This window comes from Glandiceps talaboti, chromosome 18 (genome assembly GCF_964340395.1).
Source record: "Glandiceps talaboti chromosome 18, keGlaTala1.1, whole genome shotgun sequence".
NCBI lineage: Eukaryota > Metazoa > Hemichordata > Enteropneusta > Spengelidae > Glandiceps > Glandiceps talaboti.
In genome coordinates, this window is record NC_135566.1 from 23,251,164 (window position 1) to 23,276,647 (window position 25,484).

At 36.4% G+C, this 25,484-nt stretch overlaps 1 protein-coding gene across 2 annotated transcripts in view; it reads right to left on the reverse strand.

Annotated features, from left to right (window-relative positions):
- The window catches only part of LOC144449144 (protein tirA-like), a 125,134-nt gene that overhangs the window by 84,239 nt on the left and 15,411 nt on the right, over positions 1 to 25,484 (reverse strand). For both annotated transcript variants that reach the window (XM_078139610.1, XM_078139611.1), the window contains exons 2-3: positions 13,418 to 13,648; positions 1,372 to 1,475 (exon numbers count right to left, since the gene is read on the reverse strand). In XM_078139610.1, the coding sequence (XP_077995736.1) occupies positions 1,372 to 1,475; positions 13,418 to 13,580 (267 nt within the window). In that variant the 5' untranslated portion in view covers positions 13,581 to 13,648. The remainder of the gene's footprint in view (positions 1 to 1,371; positions 1,476 to 13,417; positions 13,649 to 25,484) is intronic.

Sequence of the window (25,484 nt, forward strand, 5' to 3'; positions counted from 1 at the left end):
GCTGGTGACAAATTCTGTATCCTATTGTAAGAATATTTAGGTGAGTATCTTTCTGGAAACAGAATTGTCGTTTCTCACGACACTAATTTCTGTTGAAGGAAAGATACTCACCTAACAGTCCTTCCCTCCTTCCTCACTGTCTTAGTATAGTTGGGTTTCTGGACTAAGATTGTGTTTCATAGTGCAACTGGTCTTCCAACGTTGAGGGCAGTAATTGTAGGAGATGGGTTAATAAAGTTTTATTGGAAAAGCATCGGGAATTGCAAGCAAATCCTATTGTATGAATATTTAGGTGAGCATCTTTCCTTCAACAGAAATTAGTTTCGGAAGAAACGACAATTAATGTTGGGTTCTTATATAGCGCTTTCCCACTACGTGCTCAAAGTGCTTTACCATTATTACCCCTGGCTCAGTTCAGAACGGCACAAAGGCCCTTTAGCCTTCCTCAACTCCCCGGGGAGCATACAATCCATTGCAGCCATTTAAGCGCATAGGATGAAAGCCTTCACATTGCAACCTACATCCTACCAGGTCCCAAGTTATACAGCTGGGTTGACTGAGGCACAGTTGTGGTTCAAATCTTGCCCAAGGACTTTAGCCACTCAGAAACAAACAGCAGGCAGCGACGGGGCTCGAACCTGCAGCCTGTAGATTCCAAGCCAGTCACGCTAACCATTCACCCATCATGACTCCACCATGACAATTATGACACAATTGAAGCTTGTAAAAAACATCATACTGCACTCGGCCTATGCTACATGAAGCTGTGATAATTTCATTTACTGCACATGTGCAATGAACATAGAACGTCTTCCAAGGTTATGAAAGACATATTGCTATTATGGAGTCGATCATTTCCCTGATGATACAACAGATTTAAAGCTAAAAACTGATCAATAGATTGTTTTGTAAGGAATGCAATCTGCCTTTTAACAATTTCAAGCATAATTTTGAAAATGATCGAAACATTCTGAGCTATTGCATTGCAGCAAAATCTAGCGGTCCAGTTGGGCAGGTCTTTCTAGAATCTTCCAGTCCAGCCTGAAGATTTAGTGGCCCTGGGCCGACATTAATTTCGAGCCCTGCAAGACCATAAGAAATGTGCACAAAAACAAAAGTATTGCATGACAAGAATTAAAAGTGGAACCATTGAGTGGAAATTGTAGGAAATTCCAGTAAATTTTTTCTTTTAAATTACTCCTGCAATGTGTGCTTTCCTGGTTAAATTACTGTTTTTACAAATTCCAATGAAAGATATACAATCAGTACATTGTCACAGTGACTGATTCATGTTAATTATTTTCCACAAAAACACCATTCAAGATGCCAACTTTGCATGTTCCCTTTTAGAATAGTCTTTTGGTGTCTTACCTTAGCATCCACAATAGCTTCTCCAATTTTACTGAGGAAGTCCACTCCGGCACCAAGGCCTACCTCATCCACCCAGACACTGACACCTGATGACTCTAAGGATTCTGAAATAATCCAGATCCAAAAATTAGAATGTCCTCCTAAAGTTTTAAAAAATCAGTAAATGACATAAAAACATCTCTAGATAATTTTGATTTTGTTCCTCATAACCAACCCCACATGACAATACCTTCATTATAAAATAATGCACTCTGTGGCCAGATCAGTGTTTGATCTAGGATTTGTAAAATAGGGGCCATGAGGGCCCCTGCTTATCAAAAGGGAGGCCATTTAAAAAAAGGGGGGGGGGGGACATGAAAAATGGACCAATTTTAGCCTATATTTAGGTGTCCAAATATCAAATTGTTGATAAAGACACATCATTTGGAAAGCTAGATATTATGTGTACCTGAATTGTGTGAATACTGGAATGCCAAAATGTAAAGGTGTGCTAACAGTATTAGTTGTAGGAAGATACCAACCATACTACATATCAATGGATGATAGGCTGCATGACAACAAACAAAAGACAGGTAGGTATTTTTTAGAATTCTTTATTGCAACAAGCAACTACATTTTTGTGTATATTAAAGTTGTAATAGTACAACATCATCACAAAAAGTGCCAATTCTGCCAGGATCAAATTTTCCTCAACTTTTAACGAAGCTTGTTTAAAGTACTTCACTTGCACTCTTTTACAGAATTCTGGTGGTCTTTGTCATTTGCATGTATGGTTAGAGTTTTGAGGTCTTATAATTTCTACAACCTCTCACTAATAATTAAATTGATTGTTCCTTGGTTTCCTTACAGGTATGATAAACCTTGCCCCTCATCTTCAAAATGCAGTCAGTGCCTCATGGTCAGCCATCTCCTAAAAAGAGAGAGAAGTTTGACTGATTTGAAATTTTGTTGTCAATATATTTTGCCTAAAATAAAATCAAGCATCATGTTATGTAAATCTTATGGTATACATCAGCTTTCAACCAATGAAAAATATTGAGTCTGTCATTGAAAAATAAATCACTGTATTGGTGATCAATTTAGAGTACATGGAAAATGAGGTTTTCATGAAAAAAGACTGAAAGGATAGGCAGCACTGTCCATCTTAATCAATATTAATAAACACTTTAACTTTGAAATGTGTCTGCTGATACAAAGAAAAAATACCGCCGATAGCGTTGTAGCACAACTGTACAGTTTTTTAAAAATGTTTATCCATATGCTAGTCCATGCTAACAATAGGTGTTCATTTGCTGAATGACTATCCAGTTGCCTATCCAACCATGTTGATATCTTTATGATATATACTATCATTTGGCCGTTGCTATGGGCGTGGTCATGTTGTTAGATATATTTGCATACATTTGTGTATGTTTTTGTTCACTTGTGTATGAATTCCTGATATTATCTTTGCAATATATGTCATCATTTGGCTGTTGCTATGGGCGTGGTCTTGTTGCTAGGCATATTTACATACATTTTTTGAATGTTTATTCAATTGTCTATAAATCCCCGGTTATCTTTGCAAAATATGTGATCATTTGGCTGTTGCTATGGGTGTGGTCTTGTTGCTACGCATTTACATACATTTTTGAATTGTCTATTAAACCCTGTATGAAATACACCACCGTTTAGCTGTTGCTATGGGTGTGGTCATGGTTGCTAGGGTATTTACATTCATTTTTTGAATGTTTATTCATTTGTCTTTCTATTCCTGTTATCTTTGCAATATACATGATTTGGCTGTTGCTATGGGCGTGGTCTTGTTGCTAGGCAAATTTACATACATTTTTTGAATGTTTATTCAATTGTCTATTAAACCCTGTTGTTATCTTTGTGAAATACACCACCATTTGGCTGTTGCTATGGGCGTGGTCATGGTTGCTGGGGTATTTGCATATATTTTTTGAATGTTTACTCACTTGCCTACCAGATGATGTTGTTATTTGACCAAAATATACTGCCATTTGGTTGTTGCTAAAGGGCGTGGTCATGGTTGCTAGGGTTAATTTTGTCAAAATGTTTTAAAGAAAATATGCAGAATAACACTTTCAGAAACATCTCGCCAAGTTTCAGACTCATTGACCAAGTACTTTTTGAGATATAAGTTTTTGACCAAAAATGAACATTCTTACGCCTTATTTTCATATCACTCATGGAAAACATTGTACGCTTCATATTTCTTCATCCATACATCCCTAGATGCATTCCCATTAAATTTCAGCCCAATCTGCTCAGTAATTATGGAATTACAGATTTTTATCCAAAAAGACACATTTTTAGCCCTAATTTGCATATTACTGATGGAATCATCATATCATGAACAAATCTTACTTTACACCCCTTAAGAATGTTCACACTATATTTCGCACCAATCTGCCCAGTAGTTTCTGAGTTAAAGTTTTTTGACCAAAAATCACATTTTTTTACCCAAATCACAGACCTGTGATGCGATCACTTTGATTTGAACAATTTCCCAACTAGGCACCCAAGTTAATCAGTTCAGTGGATTTTGACTTTAAGTTGTTTACACACGGTTCAGTTGTGCTAAAAAATGATGTTGTTTTTTTAAAATAAAAGATAATGAAGGATATCAATGAGAGCACAGTACATCGTTAATTGCCATTACGGTCTCTATATTATGACACTTTGGGAATAGGGAAGTACGCGATGCGTATCTGTAGGTATACGCAACTCTTTAGAGTTTTGAAATCCACTGTGCCACCCTAATTTCCCAATATAATTTGTTTATTTGTATTCAGCTTTGTATCCAACTAACCAATGACCTTCAACAACAATATCCCAATCTCAGTGCCCTGGCAGACAATCTACCTGGTATTCTGGAAACAAAAAAGAGAAATCAACTTACCAGTGAAACACTCGACAAGTTACTCCGTGGCAAAGTTCTGGGTGGACCTAGATAGATTTCCATATGAGGAAGCATTCCTTAGCTGGCAAAGCGGCAAGGGAAGACGTCTGCTAGCAGTTGACAAAGACATGGATATGATTGTGGAGCAGAATCTGATGGCTATATTTAATTTGTCACCCATGTATTATAATTAATAACAAGTCATTGAAAATGACATAGTCCCCACTATGATTGGGTTTTAAGGAATTATCACTACTCTGATCACGCAACAACACTTGTGAACCTAAATCAAACAGACTTAGATATGTTGTGTCTGCTTGTTGGACATCGAACATGCCTACAACAATAAAGGATGGGTCGGGTATGGGGGATCATATCACGATGAAAATGGATATGCACATGTATGTCATAACTATAGAACACTGTCCTAATACCAACTTTGAATGAGATCTGTTCAAGCATGTCTGAGTTATGGCTTTGGACATAGAAAAATTGCAAACAAAATGGCTGCCAGGCGGCCATATTGGATCGTATCACAACAACAATGAATATGCACATGTATGTCATAGAACACTGTCCTAATACCAACTTTGAATGAGATCTGTTCAAGCATATCTGAGTTATGGCTTTAGACAGGGAAAATTTGCAAACACCAGATTTAAACTGAATGCCTCCCGTAAGGGAATCACTAATTATGCAAATAACTCATTAAACTAAAAAAAAAACTATGGTAACAGGCTTTGTTTTTTGGACAAGTGTGCTTTCTTAGGTTAATGTATGTAAGAGTGTATGATACTGCTTAATTACTGAATATCATTCATTATTCAAATACTCATTAAAGGAAAAAGTTGTAGCAACAAACTTCAAAGGACAGGTACGTATTATTATGGTTGATGTACGTATCACATTATACGAAATTTGAAGCTTGCATTTTTAAGATACAACCTAGTTACCTAAAATCATTAATTATGCACATTTTTCATTAAAACTAAGCTATATAAAAGATTTTATAGGGCATATCCGCTTTGTTATGGTTAACGTATGTACTAAATTGTATTGAAATTGAAGTATGCAGCCTTTTTTTTTTTTTTTTTATTAATACAGAAACAAACGAAAAAGAACTACAGCACATACGAGAAAGGAAAACACAACACACAACCAAACAAACAATGCTGTCCCTAGCTACAAAAAAAATAATAATAATTTAGACCAAGTCATGGTAACTAAAGAATCTGTTAAAGCAAACTTGAAAGAAATACCTTAGTTGAGATTATCTAACAATGACCATTTCTGATGAAAATTATCTTGCCTGTTATTTCTAATAGCAACTTGTTTTTCAATCTTATACAACTGTTTGAGATGTTCGATAAAAATATGGAATGAAGGTAATACTGCAGATCTTCTGGCCTGGAAAACAAACTGCTTGGCTTGAATCAAAATGTAATTAAGAATAACTGGATAGTTCTTAGACCCATACAGAATTACATCAGAGTCGATATTAATTTGTACATTTGTTAACGTGTTCCACCATGCCTTAAAGTGTACCCAAAAACCGGCTAATACTATCTCACATTCACAAAATAGGTGAAGGATAGTTTCACTGTAATTTGAGCAAAAAGAGCAGGTTTCACTACTTGTAATACCCCATTTCTTGAGCCAATAATTAACAGCAAGATAATTCTGCAAAACTTTGTGTTGAAAGATCTTGGATTTGGTATCCATTGATACAATGTGTGGTCGAAGATAAATATCCATCCACTCTGAGTCAGTATTCTCTCTGGTATTTATGGTCAATTGAGAGAGCCGAGGTTTCTTGAAGGTAATGTGTTTAGAGCTAAGTACAAACTGATAGATATTTTTTGAAGAGGAGCTCAAAAGTTGGGAATGAGAAATGTTTTTTCCACTAACAGCTTGCATTTTGCCCGCTTTTATCAAATTATGCAGCCTTAAGATATAGCCTAATTACCGAAAATCATTAATTATGCAAATTATTCATTAACACTGTAAGGTACATCAACTAACTTTATAGGACATACACAATTTGTTATGGTTAATGTATGTACTGAATTGTTCAGTTCAGTTCAGTTAAGGTTTATTTGCATAAACTAGGCCACTGGCCTTTCGTTACATTTCACAGCCTCATAAGCTTCATAGGTTCAAAGGTTACTTTACAAAAAAAAAGAAATTACACAAATAAGATCACTGTACACATCGGTAGCAATACAAAACACAAAAATTATATTTCTCTATTATTTTGTCTTTTCTTAAAGCTTTTGAAAATAAATTTAGCCAGTCCAATGGTTTCATATCTGTCTTTTGTCTGCATAGTTTAATAAAAGTGTAATAGGTTCTGTTTTCTAGATGGTGGGGCAAAATATACTTGGTTCGTAATTCCTCAGAGAAGGGGCATGTCAAAATAAAATGGAATTCATCATCTACCTCACTTTTAGTGCAAAATTTACAAATTCTCTCATTTCTTTCTATATTCAGCTGTCTTCCTTTTACACATATCAGTTGACTATCACATGAACATCTAATACGTGCAATGGCTGAAATAAGATATTTGTCTGGTAAATCTGTAATGTATTTCTCTGGTTCTAAAAGTGACTTAAAGTTTCTGTAGTGATAAAGTGTTTTATCCTCTTGAATATTAGTATGCCATTCCTGGTGTGCTACTTCAATGACTCTAGACATAAATAATGACAAAAAATATTCTTGATTGGCAACCTCTTGAGCCATCCATGCATAATTAAAACCATATCTTTGCAATAAGTTGCGAACATGACTTGCCCAAGTTGTTTTACATTGTCCGTCCAAATTGTATAACATTTTATAGGCCCTACAGGGAAGCCTTGAGTTATCCATGTGAATCAAAATTAACCAATATTTAATACAGCATTTAATACAATCAACAAAAAGAGGCATTCTACCACATTCACCAAACACTGCATTACTGGAGGTATTTGTTCTAACACCGATAAGTTTACGACAATATTTTAACTGCACCCTCTCAATACTCAAGTACTCTTTGTAACCCCAGATTTCTGAAGCATAAATTAAAATTGGTTTCACCATAGAATCAAAAAGTTTAAAGTTTAAAGCTAGGGAAAAGTTTCTAAGTTTCATGCTAAATTTTCGTAGAATTAACATATTTTTATTTGCTTGTTGGGCGAGAGTGGTGACTGCCTTTCCCCAACAACCCCTACATGAAAATAACATTCCAAGGTATTTATAGTAACTTACACATGCAATCTTTTTACCATCATAAAACCATTTTTCTTTTTGGGCTAGGGTACCTCCTCCCTTGAATACAACTATTTTCGTTTTGTCTAGATTGACTTTAAGTTTCCATTTCAAACAATAACATTGTAAAGTATTGATAAGTCTTTGTAAGCCATAGACAGTATTTGAAAACAATACTATGTCATCAGCAAACATTAGTAGAAAAAGATCACACAGTTCATCAATTTGGATTCCTGAGTATTCTAACGTTGTGATGCATTTTTGTAGTTCACTAATAAATAACACAAATAACAGTGGACTGAGCATACATCCTTACTGAATTGTATTGAAATTGGAGTATGCAGTCGTAAGATATAGCGTAATTACCAAGAATAATTAATTATGCAAATTATTCAGTAACACTGAAAGGTACACCAACAAGCTTTACAGGACATATGTGATTGTTATGGTTAACGTGTGTACTGAATTATATTGGAATTGAAGTATGTATACTTAAGATATAGCCTAATTACCGAAAATCATTAATTATGCAAATTATTCATTAACACTGTACGGTGCATCAACAAACTTGATAGGACATATGTGTTTTCTTATGGTTAACGTAGGTACTAAATTATGTTGAATTTGAAGAATGTATTCTTAAGAAATAGCCTAATTACCGAAAATCATTAATTATGCAAATTATTTATTAACACTGTACGGTACATCATCAAACTTGATAGGACATATGTGGTTTCTTATGGTTAACGTAAGTACTAAATTATGTTTAATTTGTAGTATGTATTCTTAAGATATAGCCTAATTACCAAAAATAATTAATTATACAAATTATTCATTAACGCTGTAAGATACATCAACAAATTTTATAGGACAAATGTATGATGTTATGTTGAACGAATATGCTAAATTATATTTAAATTGAAGTATGCAGTCTTAAGATATTGCGTAATTAGTTGATTTCATTAATATGCAAATTTCTCTAATTAAACATTAACAGATCTGGCTCAAAACCTATTCAGGTCTAGCTATTACCCTAAAGATTATATATCCCAAATTTCATTACAATTGAGCCAGCCGATTTTTAGAAAATGATGACACAGACAGACAGACACACACACAGACACACCTTCCCCGTTTAATACCTCCCGTACCCTTACGGGAGGTAAAAATGGCTGCTCGGTGGCCATATTGGATCGTATCATGAAACAAATTGACGTGCATATGTATGCTATTGTATGTTGCCCCTGTACCAAGTTTGAAAAAGATCGGTCCAGGCATCTCCAAGAAACGGCTGCGGACGGACGCACGCACAGACACATGGACGAACAGACGCACGGACAGACGGAACCCAATCCATAAGTCCCCGTCCCGGACTTCGTCCGGTGGGGACTAATAAAGACATATTTCACTATCTGTAGAGACTTAACTACCTTTGTTGAGTTTTCTTTTCTAGGAGTAGTTAACTTTTACTTATTTCAGATAAAATATTTGCCCTCATGATGATTTTAACCAGTGTACCTTATTATGCTAACAAAGAATGTGTGTGTGGTGAAATTTTAGGAACCATCATTATGGTACAATTTCTCACAAAAAAGAGTAATTTTAAAATGGTACAATTTCCCACAGATTTTATGTCCAATATGCATCTCCAGCCATCTAATGGCATCTAGAAATACAAAATTTACCGTGAAAAGGGAGACAACCCCATCACACTCTTCTCCCGCGCTTCGCTGTGTAAAGCGCTGCATTGTGCGGAGCAAAATGCAATTCTGACTTTTTCTTTGGTCCACCATGATTGACTCAAATCTTTTGGGAAATACATCTCTTAGTGGGCACACTGATTTACACCTTGGCAGGTTTGTCAATGACAGCTGCTACACACACTTAGTAACTTGACTTAGATCTAGATGCCAGTGGACCTTTAGGAAGACATGATGTCACAAGCAGGGAGTTTTCCCAACATCCTTTGTGGCAAAGTTCCAAAACTGCCGACACACTGTAAGGCTCAACATAGCAGAATTTCTACATTTCAAAGTCACATAACTTAATACGTCTCACTTTATTTCTAAAATTTACATACATATAAGTTAAAAACACAAAGATGAGCTATCTAAAAGTGCAAATGTGTTTGATTGGACCTTCCCTATAATGATCTCATCCGTGATATGAAATTAGGTGCAAAAATGTGAATTTTGGTAAAAATTTATACCTCAAAACATACTTGGTCATCGAGACTGAAATTTGGTGAGATGTTTCTAGAAGTGATATTCTGCAGATTTTGTTCAAAACATTTTGATACAATTGGCCCTAGCAACTATCACCATACCCTTAGCAACAACCATAATCCAGTATGTTTTGCTAAAATAACAACATCATCAGGTGGGTAAGTGAGTAAACAGACCTGGGTTCAAACCCCAACCAATCCCAGACCAGGCTTTAAACTCAAAAAATCCCAGACCATGATTAAAACCCCTATCAATTCCAGACCAGGGTTTGGTGAAATTCCTCGGGCATATGCGTCTACAAAAATTAGATGAGGCGATAACTACCGATCCCGTCGGAGGTGCCGTGGATTCCGAGAAAAATAAGGACGCATTTGCTGAACTTGTACAATGTCTAAACGACAAAAGTTTGTCAATAGTCATGAGTGAAGCGAAAAATGACGGGTGTAAGGCCCTCCAGATTTTACGCAATCATTATGTTGGTCAGAGCAAGCACCAAGTCTTCGTTTTGTACAATGAGCTGACTACACTGTCAATGAAAGACAACGAAGACGTAACAGACTATATGATATGGGCAGAAAGTGCAACCACCACACTCAAAGCTGCTGGTGAGACCATCATTGACAGTCTGCTAATAGCCATGACATTGAAATGACTCCCCCCTTGATTCAGAACTTTCGTTGCCGTTATAACTCAAGGTGAGGAGGAAAAGACTTTTGTCGAAATTCAAAGTGGTGTGTTGAAAAGCTACGAAGAAACCGATAAAAGTAGCAAGGCTCGAAATTCGTTTTTTTTCTTGGTAGCCCAGGTGGGCTACCATCTTTAAAAATTGGTAGCCCGAGAGCAATGACTGGTAGCCCATATCCATGCATTCCTAAATTAATGGTGTCTGTGTATATATGTAACTATATGATGTATTGAATTCGATGATTGATTGAATAACTTAAGAGTCACGTTAACACGTTATTTGTGTGTATTTCATGCCATATTTGACATTGGGAACGCAATTTTTTGCATGTATGTGTCTCTGGGGACGTGTCATAAAGAGGGACCCCGTATGAGGCTTACTGTTACAACGTACGGTTATCATTGCAATGAAGAAAAACCATGTAGTCGCAGTTCGTACTTGTAACTATTATCTAAATCTCTTGGTGCAGTGAGACCTGTAAAATTTGAATATGATTCAATGTATGGAAAACGTTTAAACAGTTTCATAAGCCCCATGGCCATTTCCTGATGTGGAGACTACGTCTTGGGTAGTTTAGAAACTATGTGCTGTTATCATTATCTATCCACGTGATTGGTTATTTATTAACAGACGGGTTAGACAGGATTTGTATCAATACATGACGGCCATTACGGCAAAGCCCCTTCCATTCATGGGCGAAGGGATAATCAAACAGTCTAAGACCACATCAGCAGACAGTCCATGCTGAAAACTTCACTCATATAAATTCAAATCATCATGTCACCATTTCATTCTCACTAAAACTTCAACTTTCTTTTCAGCTTTGCTACTACTACTACTACTAGATCGAATGCATTATGTGAATTTACCATTCACCACTGCATGCTCTCAGGGGTTGCGTGAGCGTGGTTTACACACGGAATGTTTTAGGCATCGTTCAAGAATAAACGAATCTGTAGGTGTATACCAAGTTAACAGTTCTCATTAGAATAAAATTTTATCAAACACCATTACAACTGTGTCTCTGTCAAGTTGAAAGTTAAAGCTGTCATTCATGTGATGGAATTTAGTTACTGCAGTGCTGTACCGAGAGTGTACTGTACTCCGACTCCGAGAAGAGCCGAAAGGGCCCGGGCCGAAGAGCATATTTCCAGAGAGTGATTACCATGGGAAATTGAAAGTACAGAAAGATAACATTAAATCGCTATACAGAATATTGTTGCATATAAATGTTTTGTTGTGACATTTTGGAAGTACAAGCTGTGTATACGATGAACGGAAGAATGACGTGTACAGTGTACATGTATTTCGTGTACATTTGATATACATGTAGTGTGGATGCAAATTTGGAAAAGACGCACAGATTTTGACGCTAATTTTGGCGAGAACACGTCCCACAGGACTGCGACCTCGGGGGCCCCCGACCCGGGAAGGTGTCGGAGTCAGGGTGTCACAGTTTCATTCAAAACTTAGTAGCCCAATTGGGCTACCACTCACATAATTTGGTAGCCCAGAGACAAACATTGGTAGTCTGTGGACGCGGGACTACCGCGAATTTCGAGCCCTGAAGTAGTCAGATGGCGGGAACTGGTCTCGCCCGATATGGCGTCATGAAGGTAGCACAGAGGGTAGGTGGAAATGAGTGTATGTACCGGTCTCCTTCGAGGAGAGAAATCAAATGCTACAGTTGCGGCAAGATTGGACACAAGGTGGCTGATACAAGTGATTGCTGGGCAAGGCAGAGGTGGTGGGACATTTGCCGAACCGCAACACACGCGACGAGAGAATGCCGCCGATCAAGAAAAGATCAAGACACAGTGAAAAGTAGCAAAGACGATGATGAACACCATTCATTTTGTTTTTTTGTAAGTCATGAAAATTTCTGTAATTCTGATGCTAGACAGCACATCCTGTTAGTTGATTGTGGAGCGACCACACATATTGTAAACGATAAATCAAAATTTGTGAGTTTTGATAAAGGTTTTGATTCAACAAAACACATGATAGAATTGGCTGATGGCAGCCGTACTAATAATGTTGTTCAAGGCAGAGGTAATGCTTGTGTTGAATTATATGATGTAAATGGTCGATCACATGATATTATTTTAGAGAATACTCTGTATGTACCATCCTACCAGCAAGATATTTTCTCCGTTCAAGCTGCTACAAATAAAGGGGCATCAGTAAATTTTTACCCCAGTGGTGCTCATATGAAAGCAAATGATGGCACTGTTTTTGATGTTGAGAAAGATGGTAGATTGTATTTCTTGAACAAAGTCTTGTGTAAATCAACTTCCAGGTCATTGAGAGATTGGCACAAAATAATGGGTCACTGTAATGTCAAGGATATTGTTAGTTTGGAAGGTGTAACTGAAGGTTTCATAATAACTGATGAAGAGTGTGAATTTGAGTGGGATACATGTACTTTATGCAAATTTTTCATTAAAACTGTAAGCTATATCAACAAATTTTATAGGACATATCCGCTTTGTTATGGTTAACGTATGTACTAAACGATATTGAAATTCAAGTATGCATTCTTATGATATATCTTAATTACCGAAAATCATTCATCATGCAAAGTAGTTATTAATAATAGGGAGTTCAGAATTCAAAATGGCGGCCATCAACAAATTTTATAGGACAAATGTATGTTGTTTTGTCTAATGAATATACTAATTTAAAATTATATTGAAATTGAAGTATGTAGTCTTAAGATATTGCTTAATTAGTTGATTTCATTGCTATGCAAATTTCCCTAATTAACATGAACAGATCTCGCTCAAAAATTAATCAGGTCTAGCCATTATCCCAAACATTACAGGTACTAAATTGCATTATAATTGAGCCTGTCGTTTTAAGAAAATGGTGACACACACACACACACACACGACGGATGCATGACAGACACATACAGAGAGACATCCCCCTTTTAATACCTCCCGTACCCTTATGGGAGGTAATAAGAAATTAGAAGTTAGCTACCTTTGACTTTTCTCATCATATCCATGTCTTCATGACTATAACTTATCATGATATCTTTGCCTGAACCACCTTGAATCCCATCCTTGGTGTCTACATCTTTGTCCTCATCGAACTTGGCTTTAGATTGATTCCGAGATTTGCTAGTACTCACTCCTCCTCCCATTCAGTATAAATCTTCTGTCCACACAATAAAGCTTCAAATTCAGAAATGGTCTGATTCACTTTCTGCAGCTAAGAAGAAAATGTTACAATAATAAGTGTGTCTAACTCTAAAAAGAAATACACCTACTACGGTCAGATGTTCTACATCAACTCACAAAAATTTGTAAACTTTTTCCGCCTCTGTTTAACCGATAATTTCATTGATGTCATTATTTCCCACAAAATCCTCTATGTTGGAAAGAAATGCATCCAAAGTAATTTAAATCAAAGCTGGTGCATATAGGTACAAGTTTGCTAATGTACGTAATTCAAATTGAATCCATTTTTACCTCCTGTATGGGTATGGGAGGTATTAAAAGGGGGATGTCTGTCTGTGTGTGTGTATGTGTGTGTGTGTATGTGTGTGTGTGCACTTGCGCAGGTTTTTTGCACAGGTTTTATACTACAGTCACAGATGGCCTAGACTGGGAGATTGACCGATGAGTACTATCACATTAGAATACAGATTGACCGATGAGTACTATCACGTTAGAATCCGTCCGTATTTGAGACATCCTGCATTTGTCATGTTTGTGTACTCGGTACATTGATAAATTCTCATTGGTTATATGTACATATTTTGTAAATCTAGGTCGATCTTCGTGTTTTGAATTTAATCCTACGAAATGTTTTATTGCCACTCAAATCAAATCCATAATTATCGGGTCGATATTTTGCGTTAACAAATGCGTCCTAAAACAACTATGACATGCCATATATCCAGGTATAATTCTGAGTTGTTTGTTATGCAATTTGTGAAATTTCGCTTTGGTTCACGACCTTTCCAATGGTTTACAGTGATTGGGAAATTCTGTGTTGAAAGTGTAAGATGACCCGGCATGTGGAGATGTACAGTGTCAAACGAAAGCGATCGATTATCGAATTTTCAATTTAATCAAGATAGAGAAATTGTATATTGTTCATCATATTTATTATTTTGCTGTTTCTACCTATAAACAAGTAATTGAAAATGACATAGACCCCGCTATGATTGGGTTTTAAGGAACTGGCAGTTTATGTTGTCATTTTCAAACCTGGTTAATGTTGTTTGGCCTCATATGGTTGTTTTTGATATCACTACTCTGTTCAAGCATGTCTGAGTTATGGCTTTGGACATGGAAAATTAGCAAACAAAATGGCTGCCAAGCTGCCATATTGGATCGTATCGCGACGAAAATGGATATGCACATGTATGTCATAGAACACTGTGCTATATAATACCAACTTTGAATGAGATCTGTTCAAGCATGTCTGAGTTCTGGCTTTGGACATGGAAAATTCGCAAACAAAATGGCTGCCAGGCAGCCATATTGGATTGTATCATAAAACAAATGTGCATATGTATGCTATAGTATGTTGCCCCTGTACCAAGTTTGGAAAAAATCGGTCCAGGCATCTCCAAGAAACGGCTGCGGACCGACTGACGGACGCACGGACAGACGGAACCCAATCCATAAGTCCCCGCCAGACGAATGACTAACAAGACCATCACACATTAAATGTGACGCAAGTTCACCTACATGTATCCATACAATTTAGTGGCATTTGCTAACCACAACAATATTGCTACCGTGTATCATGTGTTGGAATGATTTCCTGCTAAAGTTATCCATTATCAGTAATTTCCCTGCCATTTCTGATCATCAATCAATTTCCATCTTTAGCGATTATGTAAGAATGATGTTGCCTCTCAGGGGAAAGGGGCTAACAACATAGTTATAAAATCTGACATGTCTCCATCTTTCTTTTTCTTCCTAGAATAAATGGTCAATTATTCGATTTCACATTTACTAACATGCCACTTCATTAAAGTGTGTGGCTCAAACTTTAGTATCACATAGTATCAGTGATGTTTAAAAAGAGTTATGACTGATATGACACACTGCTGTTGATCATCTATGGAGAACAATAGGTATGTTACATTTTTAACTTGTTCACATTCTCTGGTTTAATTCATTTATTCCCTGACTGATATTGATTAACTTTATTTACTAATACTATGATTTTTCGAACTTAAATGAGAATTAATTTACAGTATTAAAACAGAAGAATCTATTGAGTGATTAAATAGTTTCAATATAATACTAAACATCATTATTTGCATGATTAATGATTTTCGGTAATTAGGATATATCAAAAGAATCAGGGCTTGAAGGTAACGATTGTCCGATTGCCCACGACAAGTTAACCCTTTGCGACCGACAGGCACCTGAGGGTGTATATGTATGCATATACACTTTGACTCGAATGTATGATGTCATTATTCATTATAGGGGGTTATTAGTAATTCAATTGCCTACAAATTGGCACCAAGAGTACATTGATATGTAAATTACTGTTTACCATAACACGACAAACAGGTCAGCGGTCAGAATTCGAAGTTAACAGAAAATTTATGAATGAAAATTTAAATATGGCGACCAGAGAAAACAACGAACTATCAGTGGGCGTCATAATAACTGATACTTTTTATTCGTCATCTCATTCTGACATTCTGATTTATTTTCTGACATAGAGGATGACATACCATTAGCCAGGTTAGTTCGACATAACTCAGATGATGAGGCAGAATTAAATATTTCACCAGATTACAGAGACGACTCCAGTATCAGTAGTACTAGTGCTGGCAGTAGTGACAATGACTCGATTGAGTGGTCGCGTGACATAACTGATGTTGATGACTTTGAATTTAACGAAAATTCAGGAATAAATTTTGATTTCAATGATAAATCAGTGAAAGATGTTATTGAATGTTTTTTTCACTCCGGAACTTATAAAATAGTAACTGAATGAACTAACCGCTATCTATGCTGATTGTGATCCAAACAACCAGAAGTCTGCGTGGGAAGCTATATCCATCGATCATCTTGAAGTGTTTTTAGGTCTAACTTTAGCGATGGAATTAGTTGACAAGAAGGGATCGATCGTTCAAGGAGTATTGGTCTAAATATTGGCTAATGTAGACTCCTGCTTTTGGAAAACACATGCCTCGTCACCTGTACTATCAAATTTTATGATATCTACATTTTGTTGATAATGAAACCCTACCCACTGATCGAAATTATCATGTATGTATGTATGTATGTATGTATGTATGTATGTGATGCAAAACAACTTCGTGCGGCTAAAAATAATAATGCATAGTCAGATTGTATACGGAGTACTGAGATGTGATTGCTTTTATTTTAATACATAACATGTACCACACAGTAGCAATCGATGTAAAAAGATCCAACATACATGTAACTCTGATGTTGCAATTCAGTGTTGCCATTTTTGTCTACCTGGAAAATTACTGCGTATATTGTGGCAAACACAGGTTCATATGGACACAGCACAGCACAGTACAGTCATTGATACATCATGCTCTCACATCAAAACAGAAATAAATAAAACAAAAACTTGCACTGTGTAAGACATGCCTAGCCATAGTTCTCTTCAGCATGTGAACAATTTTATTTTACAAGACAAAAATAGTCGTAGTTGATACAGCACCATGCCACAGTAGGCCTTCAGTTTAATAGCACGGGCAGTTTTTTGAAACATATTAAAACTACTTTGTGTCACTGTGTGGATGTTAATGAACCCAATCAAGACCAGATGTAAACTGAATGTCTTCTGTAAGGGCAAAGTTTTTGAGATTGTCTTTCCTACAGACAATTGTTGGAATACAACAGAACATATGTAATAAGTTATTTTTTCTCATTGATTGCTATTTGCTCATTGCTGTTAGTGATCTCCTGGCAAACCACAACATGTACTGTGACATTTGTTGAGAATGTAAAAAAAAATAAGGGCATCATCATACTTTAGACAACATTTCCTGACGAGAAACTATTTTTTCCTTTTTAGTGGCCTACAAAAATATGCCAATAATTCATTAAAACTAAAAGCTACATAAATAATATTTTCAAGACAAGTGCGCTTTGGTATCGCAAATGCATGTATCAAATTATATTGGATTTGAAGTGTGCATTCTTCAGATATAGTCTAATTACCGAAAACCATTAATTATGTAAATTTCTCGTTAATATTCTTGGGATGTTTACTGAAACCTAATCAGTTCTTGTCACTACCATACAGAACACATGCAATAAATTTCGTTTGAATTGAGCCAGTCGTGTTTTAGAAAATGGTGATAAAGTCGCACCACTTTAGACGACATTTCCTGACGAGAAACTATTTTTTTCTTTTTTGTGGCCAATCGGAAATATGCTACTCGATATATACGGATTGCTAAGAAAGACATTCAGCAAGCACAAGTCAGCATGGCACACACATAGTGTATTCTATATGCATCTGGAGGCTTCTAATCTACTTTCATTTAGTCTCCACTAACTTTAACTGTCTTGGGGGCATTCATTCCACTACTTTTGGGCCTTTTCCCCTTGTTCAATTACCCCAATACAGTTTACAGTCAGCTGAAAACTAATCAATCAGCTCATTTCGAATACAAATTCATTCACCTAGCTATGTCTGCCGGGTCCTCCCCAGGTAGCTAGTATACAGACGCCTGCCGGGTCCTCCCCAGGTGCTCTTCTCGGCTTACTGCAAATTACCCCTGTACAATTCACCACCTAGCTATGTCTGCCGGGTCCTCCCCAGGTAGCTATGGTTACGACACCTGCCGGGTCCTCCCCGGGTGATCTTTTCGGTTTACTTATGTTTTACATTCAGGAGCACACATAGGACCTATCTGCTGGGACCTCCCCAGGTAGCCTATACTCCTTACACCTGCTGGTGATCTTCCCAGCTGCAAGTGGTGCTGAGTAGCCCTCAAGATAGCCAAAGTTTGTGTATGTATTTCGTTATTGATTTAACAAGTTAGTTTGTTACTAGGACATTAAAGCTCAAGTTTTTTTACTTCATTCTACATTCACACAAGGACAGTAACAAGTACCCAATATGTGGGTATAAAATGGTGATAAAGTCGCACCACTTTAGACGACATTTCCTGACGAGAAACTATTTTTTTCTTTTTTGTGGCCAATCAGAAATATGCCAATAACTTATTAAAACTAAAAGCTACATTAGTAATATTTTCAGGACAGGTGCGCTTTGGTATCGCAAATGTGTGTACCAAGTTATAATGAATTTGAAGCTTGCATTCCTGAGATATAGCCTAATTACTGAAAATCATTAATTACGTGAATTGCTTATTAATATTCACGAGATTTTTACTAAAACCTAATCAAGTCTTGCCATTACCCTACGGAATACATCTTCAAAATCTTGTTTGAATTGAGCAAGCCGTTATGGAGAAAACTATGACACAGACAGACAGACACACACACACACACACACACAGACTTCCACCCACTAAATACATCTCTTCCTTACGGAAGAAAAAATGAGAACATAGTTTTCAACAGAGATAGCTAATCTGACAAAACTTTCCAATGACTGTGAGGCGAGCTAGCCACTTCACTAACACTGATCATAGACTGTACACTCAGGAAGACGCATGATATACGTCTAAAGCCTTACAGGAAGGGCTCAATCAATGGGGAAAACCCTAGCATTCGGTCCTGATGTGGCCATGGAAAATCAGACTACCATATTTTTCTTAAAAACTTAAAAATGGCAAATCAAAGACATTTAGCGACATTGCAAACCATAGATTTTGGAGTACATGTACACATAAAAACGAACATTTCCAAGACTTACTCACCATCCATCCATGAACAATGACTCACCCACATGTTAATACAATGCCTCATGTGTTGTCTTATCTTGAAGCCCTGTCATTTTCGGGGAATTAGAATGTACCATTTTCTTCATTTCAGTGACATTTTAGAAAGTAGTGTGGTGTAGGTCGACAACAAAAGACAGAGTGTGTTTACATGTTACACGTTAATGTGGCCCTGAATTCATATGACACAAGGTTCGACCAGGGATGTATAAACCTCGTCCTATTTTTTTTAAATTCATTATCATTGTTTATTTCAAAATTAGCCACCCTACCTGGGGTAGTGTTTGTTATGCTGAGTTCAAAAAATACCGCCAATGGCATTGAAGCACAACTGTACAGTTTTTTAAAAATGTTTATCCATATGCTAGTCCATGCTAACAATAGGTGTTCATTTGCTGAATCCAGTTGCCTATCCAACCATGTTGCTACCTTTGCAATATAAGCGACCATTTCTCTGTTGCTATGGGCGTGGTCATGTTGCTAGATATATTTGCATACATTTTTGAATGTTTTTGTTCACCTGAGTATGAATTCCTGATATTATCTTTGCAATATATGTGATCATTTGACTTGCTATGGGCGCGATCTTGTTGCTAGGCAAATTAACATACATTTTATGAATGTTTATTCATTTGTCTATTAATCCCCATTATCTTCGCAATATACAGGATTATTTGGCTGTTGCTATGGGCATGGTCTTATCGCTAGGCACATTTGCATACATTTTTTGAATGTTTATTCATTTGTCTTTCAATTCCTGTTGTTACCTTCATAATATATGTGATCATTTGGATGTTGCTATATGTATGGGCGTGGTCTTGTTGTTTGGCAGATTTGCATACATTTTTTGAATGTTTTTTTAATTGTCTATTAATCCCTTTTATCTTTGTGAACTACACGACCATTTGGCTGTTGCTATGGGCGTGATCATGGTTGCTAGGGATATTTGAATATATTTTTTGAATGTTTACTCACTTGCTTACCAGAAGATGTTATTTAACCAAAATATACTGCCATTTGGTTGTTGCTAAGGCGTGGTCATGGTTGCTAGGGCCAATTTTGTCAAAATGTTTTGATGAAAATCTGCAGAATAACACTTTCAGAAACATCTAACCAAGTTTCAGACTCATTGACCAAGTACTTTTTGAGATATAAGTTTTTTACCAAAAATGAACATTTTTTTACATCCAATTTGCATATCACTCAAGAAATCATTGTATGCTTAATTTTTCTTTGTCCATACATCCCTAGATGCTTTCCCATTAAATTTCAGCCCAATCTGCTCAATTGTTTTGGAATTAGAGATTTTTGACCAAAAAGACACATTTTAGCCCTAATTTGCATATCACTCATGGGACCATCATATCATGAACAATTCTTAAGTAAAAACACCCTGAAGAATGTTTCACCCAAATTTCAGTCCAATCTGCCCAGTCGTTTTTGAGTTTAGTTTTTTGACCAAAAATCACATTTTTTTACCCAAATCACAAACCGGTGGTAAGATCATTTTGATTTGAACAATTTTCCAACTAGACACCCAATGTAATAGACCCACCAAATATCATGGCAATCGGTTTTTGACTTTAAGTTGTTTACACACACACACACACACACACACACAGAGACAGACGCCAGGCGATCCCTATAGCACTACTGAACCTCAGTTCAGTTGTGCTAAAATTTAAAATGTCATTTTATGAACATATGTTTCCATGGTAACCAAAATCACTATTATAAGCTAATTATTTTCCAAAATTTGACATAAAACATGAAAAAACAACCAGATTTAAACTGAATGCCTCCCGTAAGGGAATCACTAATTATGTAAATAACTCATTAAACTAAAAAGCTATGGTAACAGGCTTTGTTTTTTGGACAAGCATGCTTTCTTAGGTTAATGTATGTAAGAGTGTATGATACTGCTTAATTACTGAATATCATTCATTCTTCAAAATACTCATTAAAAGAGAAAAAGTTGTAGCAACAAACTTCATAGAACAGGTGCGTATTATTATGATGTACGTATCATATTATACGAAATTTGAAGCTTGCATTTTTAAGATACAACCTAGTTACCTAAAATCATTAATTATGCAAATTTTTCATTAAAACTAAGCTATATAAAAGATTTTATAGGACATATCCGCTTTGTTATAGTTAACGTATGTACTAAATTGTATTGAAATTAAAGTATGCAGTCTTAAGATATAGCCTAATTACCGAAAATCATTAATTATCCAAATTATTCATTAACACTGTAAGGTACATCAACTAACTATATAGGACATACACAATTTGTTATGGTTAATGTATGTACTGAATTGTATTGAAATTGAAGTATGCAGTCGTAAGATATAGCCTAATTATCAAGAATCATTAATTATGCAAATTATTCATTAACACTGAAAGGTACACCAACAAGCTTTACAGGACACATGTGATTGTTATGGTTAACGTGTGTACTGAATTATATTGGAATTGAAGTATGTATTCTTAAGATATAGCCTAATTACTAAAAATCATTAATTATGCAAATTATTCATAAACACTGTATGGTGCATCAACAAACTTGATAGGACATATGTGTTTTCTTGTGGTTAATGTATGTACTAAATTATGTTGAATTTGAAGTATGATATAGCCTAATTACCAAAAATAATTAATTATGCAAATTTTTCATTAACGCTGTAAGATACATCAACGAATTTTATAGGACAAATGTATGTTGTTATGTTGAATGAATATACTAAATTATATTGAAATTGAAGTACGCAGTCTTAAGATATTGCGTAATTAGTTGATTTCATTAATATGCAAATTTCTCTAATTAAACATTAACAGATCTGGCTCAAAACCTAATCAGGTCTAGCTATTACCCTAAAGATTATATATCCCAAATTTCATTACAATTGAGCCAGCCGATTTTTAGAAAATGATGACACAGACACACAGACAGACAGACAGACAGACAGACAACAGACACACAGACAGACCTTCCCCTTTTAATACCTCCCGTACCCTTACGGGAGGTAAAAATAACTAAAAAGATTTCCTTGTTTTTGGCATGTATGTTTAACATATATGATTCAGTGCTACCCGTTGTAACACAAATTATTTAACATAAAATAGGAGAATTGTTTCCATGGAAATGTAAATTAGGCTTAACATTTTAAGTTCCAAACCAATGTATGATATGAACTCGCAAGGCAATTTCAAATACAGTGTATGGCTGGCCGGCCTGTGAATGATATCACCGATGATCGGTAATTTTTCTTTTACATGCATGTGTCAGGTAACAAGGACAAACATATCATCGTAGCTGGGGACTTCAACCTCCCACACATAGATTGGGAACATTGTTCCATAACACCAGGAGCCCCTCAGGCAAGTCAGCATCAAGAATTTTTAAACATCATGAATGACCACGGACTCCAACAAATACAAATGAAACCAACTAGATTGAATAACATACTAGATGTATACCTAACAAATCATCCTAGTTTAGTGAAATCATGCGATACCATTCCAGGGATATCCGATCATCATATGGTTGTGGTAGACTCTGACCTTAAACCTAAGTATAACAAACCCAAGAGGAGAAAGGTATATACAAGTACAACAAAGCAAATTGGGTAAACATAAAGAAAGCAGTTAACAGCCTAGGAGAGAGTATTATCAAACAAAAACAGGATGATGTGGAATCAAAGTGGACCAACTTGAAAGAAGGTCTCATAAAAATAATGGATAACGACATTCCTTCAAAACTGACACTTAAAAGACTCAACCTTCCTTGGATTAACAATCATCTAAGAAAGGAATTGAGAAAAAAACATAAACTATTTCAAAAAGCTAAGAGAGAGAAAACATCTGAAGCATGGAACATTTACAAAGAACACAAGAGAACCACAGAGGAATGTAAGACAAGCTCATTGGGAGTATGTCAACAATACCATGGGAAAACAACTGGAGAAGGGAACAATAAATCATTTTGGAAATACATAAAAGCAAAAAGACATGATAACATCAGTGTAGCAGGGATAAAAAGTGACGGTGTACTACACCAGGACAGAAAAATGAAGGCAGAGCTTTTAAATAACCAATTTAAGTCAGTTTTTACAAAAGATATATTCCCTCCTCTCCCAGAGAAACAATATCCAAAAATGCTCGACATCAAAATTAAACAGGACGGAGTGGAGAAACTACTTGGAAAACTGTGTACCCACAAATCAAGCGGGCCAGACAATATTTCCCATTATATCCTGAAGACCTGTCCTACAGAACCTGCTCCAGTCATTACTAATACATTTCAACAAAGCCTGAACACTGGTACTTTACCTGCAGACTGGAGAAACGCCAACATAAGTCCAGTAAAGGGAAATAAACACCTGGCCAGCAATTACTGACCCATATCTCTTACCATTGTATGTTGTAAGACTCTAGAACATATCATCTGCAGTCATATACTGGAACATCTGGAACAACATAACATATTAACATCACAACAACATGGTTTTAGAAGTGGCCATTCATGTGAAAGTCAGCTAATAATTACTATGCATGATATTTTCCAAACATATGATCAAAAAATTCAAACAGACATGGCCATATTGGACTTCAGCAAAGCTTTTGATACGGTTCCACATAGAAAGTTACTCTACAAACTGCAGAACTACGGGATCTCCGGAAACACACACTCATGGATAAGATCATTATTAACACAAGGAGAGCAGAGAGTAGTTGTAGACAGAGAGTACGCGTCATCGTGTACGGTCGACTCTGGGGTACCCCAGGGCACAGTACTAGGCCCCTAGCTGCAATAATTGTAGCGTTTGATGTGATTTTGAGGGCTTTTTCGTCTGTTTTTGTGCCTTTTTTCGTTCTGACGTTTACCCCGAATCAAACGCTACAATTCCTCTAATGCAAATGCAAATAGACGAGACCACATTGAAAATGTGAGCAAGGGGTCAGCGTACTACCCGTTTCAAACTGCTGCATGCCTTGCTACATTTGCCGATTTTGACGGAATTGGGATACCTATGAACACTTCTTTGGTCTTGAAGGCTCCGTAATTAATGTTGGCGTTAGGAAATGTCCGATATTTTGCCAGGTAAGGCGTAATTTAACAGTAAAGTCTGCCCAACTTTGCAATTCAGATCTGAATCGGTTCCGTCTATTTGCATTTGCGTTAGAGGAATTGTAGCGTTTGATTTGGGTTAAACATCGGAACGAAAAAGGCATAAAAACAGACGAAAAAGCCCTCAAAATCACATCAAACGCTACAATTATTGCAGCTACTAGGCCCCTTGTTGTTTCTTTGTCACATCAACGACCTACCACAATGTGTGTCCTCCCAAGTACGTCTCTTCGCAGACGACTGTCTGCTCTACAGACAAATAAATGACATAGATGACCAAGTCAGTTTACAACAGGATCTTAAGTCATTGAAGAAGTGGGCGAATAATTGGGTATGTGCTTTAATGCTACAAAGTGCTACCTCATGTCCATCAGAAGGAGCAGGTCACCCCTTCAATATAATTACATGTTGGACAACCATATCTTAGAACAAGTGAGGGACAATCTATACCTCGGAATCACCATTAGTAAAAACTTACAGTGGTCCACACACAAAAATAACATTTCAAATCGTTCAAATGCGGTTTTAGGACTTATCCGTCGCAACTTGAAACATTGTTCAAAAAATCTCAAAATAACAGCCTATATATCACTAGTCCGCTCTATCCTAGACTACTCTTCAGTGGTTTGGGACCCCTACCTTAAGAAGGATATTGATCGACTTGAAGGGATATAACGTCGCGCAGCCAGGTTTGTTTATAATGACTACAGCAGACACAGCAGTGTTACAAAAATGATACATGATCTTCACTGGCAACCCTTGGTAGAACGCAGGAGAGATCAGCGATTAGTGCTCCTCTACAAGATTGTACAAAGCCTTGTAGCCATTCCTGCCGACACGCCATTTTCATTTAACATTAGACCATCTAGGTGATCACATTCAAAGGCAATTAAAATACCTATGTGTAAAACTGAAACATGCAAACATTCATTCATACCATTAACTATTGTAGACTGGAATCGGTTACCGAAAAACATTGTCACTAGCAACACAACAGAACAATTTAAGACTGCACTAGCAGCCAACAGGGACTAATGACT